This window comes from Contarinia nasturtii, unplaced genomic scaffold (genome assembly GCF_009176525.2).
Source record: "Contarinia nasturtii isolate CC-2019 unplaced genomic scaffold, AAFC_CNas_1.1 Cnas_scaffold_5072, whole genome shotgun sequence".
Lineage (NCBI taxonomy): Eukaryota > Metazoa > Arthropoda > Insecta > Diptera > Cecidomyiidae > Contarinia > Contarinia nasturtii.
This window is the reverse complement of record NW_022202350.1, coordinates 2,828-10,664: the sequence shown is the minus strand read 5'-3', so window position 1 is coordinate 10,664 and position 7,837 is coordinate 2,828. Positions and strand designations below refer to the sequence as shown.

General features: G+C 34.4%; 1 protein-coding gene across 2 annotated transcripts; it reads right to left on the bottom strand.

Annotated features, from left to right (window-relative positions):
• Window positions 1–601: 601 nt before the first annotated feature.
• LOC116351264 lies at window positions 602–3,187 on the bottom strand. 2 transcript variants are annotated; one of them, XR_004202116.1, is made up of 4 exons: window positions 3,134–3,187; window positions 1,737–2,980; window positions 983–1,661; window positions 602–920 (listed from the first exon to the last, which is right to left on the bottom strand). XR_004202116.1 is itself a non-coding variant. In XM_031783344.1 (3 exons), exons 1-2 carry the CDS (start codon window positions 1,896–1,898, stop codon window positions 1,191–1,193), a joined length of 633 nt encoding a protein of 210 aa, XP_031639204.1. In that variant the 5' UTR covers window positions 1,899–2,987; the 3' UTR covers window positions 602–920; window positions 983–1,190. The 2 variants fall into 2 exon arrangements, 1 of the variants encoding a protein (XP_031639204.1); XM_031783344.1 differs by lacking the exon at window positions 3,134–3,187 and having other exon boundaries at window positions 1,737–2,987.
• Window positions 3,188–7,837: the final 4,650 nt, after the last annotated feature.

Sequence of the window (7,837 nt, the reverse complement as noted above, 5' to 3'; positions counted from 1 at the left end):
TTACAATACTTTCCCCTTTCACACTATGTGTGTGCGGAAAAGTAAAAATATCAAGTTAAAGAATAAAAATACAAAGAGATTTAATATTTTCGAAATGTGTTTTAACTATAAACGAAATATAAAGGATGTTTTTTACTTGATTTTTTTAATTAAAAAAAGGTTTTTGCTTGCTTAAAAAAAACAAATATTGATATAGAATTTTATGCTTTGTTTTAGTATTGTAAAGTCATTTGTCAAATAGATTCAAATCATTCAAATCACAAATGAATTACATCGAATCATTTGAATCATGTCCACCCCCTTGTTGTTTGTGTATCGCAAACACTAAAATTTTCTACCCTCCTTCATTCCATTTGTTTCGACTTTATATTTATTCAAACACAATATGGTCTCAATTCGTTTCGGTTTCTCTTTCGATCATACAACATTTAGTGCGTTTGGTGTGCATCAGTGTGCATATACCTAGTGTATGTTTGACATTGATATATGTCATTCGATGTATATTTATACAATTGTATATGTAAAAGTTCATGTGGTGTAAATCAGCAGCAGCAAAAGACAAAATTAGACGGTTTTTTAGAATATTTATTATATTTATGTAAATTTTGTAATGATAATTGTTTGATGTGAATAGAGTTAAAGTTCATGACACTCCGAGCAAAATGGCATTCACACACATTACATACACGATATGAATTTACATGATTTTTATACAAGCAAAACAATTCATCTCTTTATCAAATAAAAACATACGGTCCAGAAATATTGGTTTAAAAAAATATTTTTCAATTAAAAGAAAATCAAAGCTGAAACTGAAATGAAACACATGAACTATGTATGTGCTGCTGCTTGTCAGTTGACATTGTTTGGTGGTTTTCTCAACGAATCAGGCACTAGTACGCCGAACATCCGACAAAGTCCTGTGTAAACAGAAGCAAAAACTTTAAACAATGAATAGACTCTATTTTCAATTGATTCATACCTTTGAGCATAATGAATTTTGCAGCAACAATATCGCGGTGCCAAACAACTGTCTGTGGAGCAGCACCACCATCCTGAACATTTAACCTTTGACATTAAACACCCATTCCGAAGTATTTCCTCCACATCCTGATAATTGCCATTGCGAATTCGACGCTTAATTTCCTTCCGTCCCTCTTGCAAAGCACGTTTGCTAACCGTTGTCACAATTATATCTGGTAGACTAGCGACTGAGTCCGGACTAGCGACTGAGTATGGCCAAGTTTCTTGACGCTCACCAACAATTTTCGAGATCCTTGATATCTTTTCCGTCTCTTCAAACCAAATGGCCGATTGGGTGGCATCTCCGATGCACCAAAGATATTTATTGACGGCATGTTGTTGGTCACTGTCACGGCTATGTTATCATTTACCTGGTTCGACTTCATGTAATGATCAAAATCCAGTCGTGAATATTTGCGCGTAGCATATGCTGACATTCCTTTTCGTAGCATTTTGATGCGATACTCAATGTACCATTTCCATGTTGAATTACGCGGTGATGGTGGACCGAATGGGTATGTCTTCAGATGATCCTTTTCTTCGATATCAAACCATCCAACTAATTTTTTCGCCTCTTTTTCTCTTCGTTTCTGCCGAGTTTTCCAGTAGAATCGCGTGTTTGGTATTGTGATGTTTTCCTTCAAAATTCAAAATCATAGAAACAATTAGTTTCGATTCAAACAAATTTCAAGTTATATTTCAAAATATCTCACCTCAACGGCCGGTTCATTAGGTGTTTTCCGGATGTTGCGACGCGTTATAGCCAACCACGTTTTTTCATTCGGATCGATGCCAATAACGTATTTCTTGCCTACAAGATTGTCCGCCTGTAAATGCACATTTTCGTTGCACGTCTGCTCTAGTTTGGTGTACATTGCCGATACGGAACAGTGGCGGTCACGATTTGATGATGGAATTGTTTGGATCCTTTGCCCAATTGCTTGATTTTATCGACGTCGAACAACAAATTCCATAGTCCATCTCGATCATGCTCTCTGTAGTATTTTTCGGGGTATTTTTTTAGCCGGTTGGTCCCAGTATTCAGGAATCTGGGCACCACTTTTAGCTTGCTTGCCAATTTGTTATACGCACGCACTTCAAATGATAATCGCATAACGGTAAAAGAGCAAAACTGTTTATTTTCCGTGGTCGATTGTTTGTTGGCTGTTGAAAGTTTGGATTGTCACGAAATATTTCATGACTGGTACTCCATTGTGCGGCATCACTGTGATAAGCTGCTATTTGACGTTGAATTTGTCCGAACAACCACAACGATTCAAACCAATGATCTTTTACAAAAAATTTCATGCATTTTTCGCGTCGCCATCCAATTGCGACCAGATCATCCAATAAAATGTTGGCCTTTTTCATTCTTTCCACATTACCATTTCTCAAGTCGTTGGATCGATATGCTTACATTTTGGCATTTCTGATGTCGATGCCATCAAATCTCGGTCCATAGATGTTGTGATTGCGATACCAGCATCGCATTCGAAAGAATGACTCAAGTCGATCTTCACACCAAGTGGTGAGACCAGTTTTCGTATTTGCGATGTGCTATTTGACAAAATAACGAAAACCATTCTCCAACTTTTCCTTGCTTGGCCATTCCAACTGTTCATCACTGAAGTTTTCGACCATGAACCGAAACTCTGGCGGTATGGGATTTCGGCTATTATAATTGTAAACATTTTCGGCCAATACCGCATTGAAGCAATCGAAGAAGAACTGTCGACGATTCCGTCGCAAAAAGAACTGACGATCTTCATTATCGAGTGCTTCATTCACCTTGAATAAAATCAAAAGTGAGGCCATTGAGGCAACTTCCGTCATTTGAAGACTGCGCTCAAACAATATTTGCGTCACAACTGCTGCATGCTCTGGTCGAAGTATTGTTTGCAATCCACATTTATTGCAACGATCGTTGTTATCTCTTTTTCTTTTCATTCTCGAAGAACTGATACAAATAAACGAAAATAAAAAATACACACAAATTTAGAAAAAATGCACCAAATATAGCATAGTTCACAAACACAATTTGATAAAAACACTTCTATCACAAATCAAATGAAAAAGTAATGAAGAACGCATTATAAATATCACGTCTTACCTCAACAAAGAACTCTGTATTCTAAATCGAATTATGAAATTTATTTCCAATGTGACATCAAATATTTTCCCGATCGAAATGTTGTTGGAATATTCACAGTAAATTTTATCAACACTCTGTTATTTCGAAATTAAAACAAAAATGAACACAAAATCAACTGTGAATATATCCATTCCACATCGAATACACAAAATCATTGTTAAAATGACAAGCCACGCTACAAACACTCACATATAATTCTCAAGAAATCCTCTTGAAAACAAAACAAAATATAAATGTCATACAATTGTGTGTCTCGAAATAAATAAACGATTTTCCTATGTTTAATGTATGATATGTTGACATCTTTCTAAAGCTGATTCATCTCGCAAGTCAATTGTGACAAAATCTGAACACCAATCATGCTGTGCTTAACTGAATCCTATACGAAACAAAAAAAAAACAAATTTTTAATTATTATTGATCGTAGAAGTGGTTCATTGATTTGCCACAAAATTACCTAGAAATGGGTCTGTTTTTATTTCACTTAAATGTTCAAATGTGAGCGAATATCAGTCATTATTGAATGTTTTATAATTGAAGCAAAATACACTGGTTAGTAAACAAAGAGCCGTCAACCGAGACTTGTCAATGAAAAAAATTTCAAAAAACCTCATTTGAAATACGAGCTTCGCTTATACCAGAGATAATAAAAAAAGTGTAAAAAAATTGCCGAAAAAATATTTATAATAATATATTTGAAATATTTTATTTTATAAATTAAAACTTTTCCTAAATTAATTTCATATTTTCAAAACAAAAACTATTCTTACGGCGCATGAGTTTTCATCTTAGACTCTCTTTTTAGTATATAGCGACATCTTTTGACAAAAATAAATTCAACCATCTCCATAAAAAAGTATGTCATTTACATGAGTACGTTTTTATTTGAATTTTTTGACATTTCGCTGTAACAGATCTTATTGGAAACGACTATACAAGTAATCTTTAAATAATTAAGTAATTGTCGTATTTGAAAATAGATAGGTATTATGACAATTCATTGGTATTCATTCATTCTCTATTGTGTCTACCCCCTAGCGACTGTCTATCAATATGAAATCAAATCAAAAAAATTTCAACTTTCAAAATTTCTGGAGGAATATTCCAATAAAATCAAAGCAATGTTTTTGACAAATGAACAAACAGATCAAATTTTTAAATTAAGTATTCGCTAAATCGATGAATTTTCTCAGTTTTGTTCGAATTTGTTGCACGATGATCAATACGGCAAGAGCAATGTGTTACATCTGGCTTTTACATTCGTTCAGAACAAACTTTCAGAAGACCAATCAGCCTACAAACGACAGCAAAAACTAAATACAAATGAACTGTTTGTAGCACCTAAAGAAAAGGCCCTAGGCACACACTGGGAGATGACTAGAGAACAAACAAAAACCACATCCATTCCTCGGTTGCTACAATCAAAATTTCATTATATCTCCATTTTACGAACTCTTCGATCGCTTTTCAATCAAAAAGAATTTAGAGAAATGTATTTTCAACATAATTCCGGTGAAGATTGTCATAAATGTGTCGAAGGAATATATAGTCATTTTTGTTGCGGCAGTGTGTACAAAAATTGCGATCTATTTGTTTCTCAACCGCATGCCCTTCAACTGCAAATCGCGACCGATGACTTCGAAATATGTGACGCTCTTGGCTCCAAATTTGGCGTGCATAAAATGTGTCCTATCTACTTCACAATTAAGAACGTTCCTAGTCAGTTTTCATCCAAATTATCGAATATATATTTGGTTGCTTAGTGCCGTTCTGATGACTTGAAAACGAAAGAAACAGATTTCAATGATTTATGGGAGCACATTCTTTGTGAAATTCGTGAACTCGAACAGACCGGAATTAACATCGATGCAAACACCAATATCAAAGGCACCATAGCAAATCTGGGATTCGATAATCTTGGCGGAAACACAGTACTCGGACTTGTTGAAAGTTTTAATTCATATTTTTGCCGTTTCTGTACATCAAGCAAAAAGGAAACGCAAACGATGGTAATGGAAGATATTTCTAAGCTTCGTACGATTGAAAACTATGAAAACCATCTACAAATCGTAAATGAATCAGAAAAAGTTAATTTCGCAGAAACAAAAGGTATCAAGAGAAGCTGCGCTTTAAATAGACTGGGCTATTTTCATATGCTGAAATAAAACTGTCGATGTCATGCACGACCTTAATGAGGGCTGCATTCCGTTTTTACTGAAAAATTTGTTTCAATATTGCATTTTAAAAAAGTTATTTAGTGAAGAGTGGCTACAAAAAAAATCCAGTTCTTTAATTTTGGTCCTTATGGCAGAAATTTACCTTCACTTTTAAATATGAAAAAAGATAATCTCAATCAAAACGCATCTCAACTTTTGTGTTTATTTCGAAACATTGGATTTATTTTATATCACAAAAAGGAAAATTCGATTTTAAAAAAGCCTGGATTTGTGTTGAATCATTACAAAAAGTTGTGCAAGTGTGCTATTCAACAGAGATTCGTGAGACGGACATTGAAAAACTTCAAAAATATGTGTCAATGCATTTACAGAATATTTTGAAAATATTTGATGTTGAACTAATTCCTAAACACCACATTTTGACTCACTACCCCAGTATAATTCGTGAAATGGGTCCTGTATGCTATATGAGCATGATGAGATATGAAAGCAAGCACAAGTCTCTAAAAAATATAGCTAATCGCGGCAAAAATTTCATAAATATAACGAAATCAATTTCAGTTCGAAGTCAAGCGGAACTCGTTTTTCGAGGTTTTACGTACTGTGATGACATTGATTGCGGAAAAATATCTCATAAAAACATTTTGTCGTTTAGTGAATTAGAACAAAATCTAATCACAAACGAAATTGTAAATCACGAATCATTGTGTGAAATTGAATGGTTCAAGTACAATAACTTCACGTTCAGAAAAAACTTTGTAATTTTGTATGAAGATAAATTTCATGAAATCACCCGAATTCTAGTTGTGAACGATAAATATTATTTTCTTTGTTGTAGTTTGAATTTTAAAAAATTTGATTCATTCACTAACAGTTTAGTTTTGAAAAGAAGTACCCCTCTCACCCACATACTAATCGTTTTTGAAGATTTGAAATTTAAAAAACCTCATGAAATTAAAACCATTAAAGATGACATTTTTGTTTTTGCTGAAACTTTGGACCTTTGGCGAGATATTTGATTGTGTTACTTATTGGAATAAACGCTGTATTGAACTCAAAATAATTGGACTATCGATTTTTATTGCATAAATTATTTTTTGATGAATAAATACGGAGGTTTATTTTCATTTAATAAATATCGGATCAAATTATTGCGAGATAAATTATTTTCATCGATTTAATTAAATGTATATCACAAAATCTGACTAAATTAGGCGACATTCGCCATTGGATTTACAGTCTTATAACGTGTGATTTGAATTTATGGATTCAAGAGAGTGAGATTTGAAATATGAAAAAAAAAAAAAAAAAAATGTAAAATAATCAGTCGATAAAAAAGTTGACGTTAATTGATAATCATTTGAGCATGTTTGAAACTTCATCCATTCGAGTTGTTGGATTGAGGCCATGTTCCGGCAAATGAAAAATTGAATGCTGAGCAAATGTCATCATACTAGTCAAACTTGGCTCAAACTTTTGATTGAGGACTTTGTGCAATTTGAAATACAAATCAAATGTTTGAGTGAATGTGAACGACTGAGGAACCTTAAAAAATGAAAAAAATTAAGTCATTTGTTCAACGAATTTTTTTTTTGTATTCAATACTCAAAATATTCAAAACTTGGATTATTGGATTATTGGATTAAAACGGGGAGTGTCCTATTTAAACAGTAAATTTTAATATAGTTACTCGTTGCTCAAGTTTCATAACTTATTGCAAGACGCCCGTGTGTGTATTGAATACACGAGAATAGTCTTTTATCCAAAAATGTTTCTAAGGCATGGATTGTCATCGCATGCCCGTTTGAAAAACGTTACCAATTTGAATACACTCGGTGCATGAATCAAAGGGTAGGATCTCCAGCCCGTGAAGTCAGCCCGTATGGTATCCAACATTGGACATCTATCTATGAGGTGGGCAGTGGTTTCCCCTTCTCCACCACACAGTCTACAGTCCGGGTCGTCTCTGAGATTTAGATTTCTCATATGAGAATTGACCCTGGCGTGCCCGGTAAGTAAACCAATTACCATCCGGAGTTCTTCCTTGGGCAATTTGGCTAATTCCACCGTGAGTTTTGAACATGTGAATTGAACGAAGTGTTTCGTTTGCTCACATGAGAACGTACCCTGCCAATTTAGGCGGGATCTGTTGCTAAGCCAAGTAGCTAATCGGTTCTTGACTCGTGAATATTCAATTGGTATGTATGGTTCTGGACCCTCTATTGCATCGTGTGCAGCCAATTTTGCCGCCCCGTCTGCCAGGTCATGCCCCCGAATACCAGTATGAGATTTGATCCAAACCACCCTAAGGTTGTTCGTTTCAGAAATGCGCTGGAGTGCCTCGTAACAGTTCATAGCCAAGCCATTTTGCATCTTAATATTCTTAAGATCAGTTATGGCTCCCAAACTATCTGTGAAGATAGCTATATTTCCCCGTACTGGGTCCCCCAGTATTTTGTATGCACAATGAATAATTCCAGATATT

Bases quoted from the DNA above. Each gene is read 5' to 3' on its own strand.
- LOC116351264 (XM_031783344.1), bottom strand. From the start codon at position 1,898: ATGTACACCAAACTAGAGCAGACGTGCAACGAAAATGTGCATTTACAG. The intron at 1,662-1,736 runs GTGAGATATTTT...TGAATTTTGAAG, and splicing joins CTAATGAACCGGCCGTTGAG to GAAAACATCACAATACCAAA.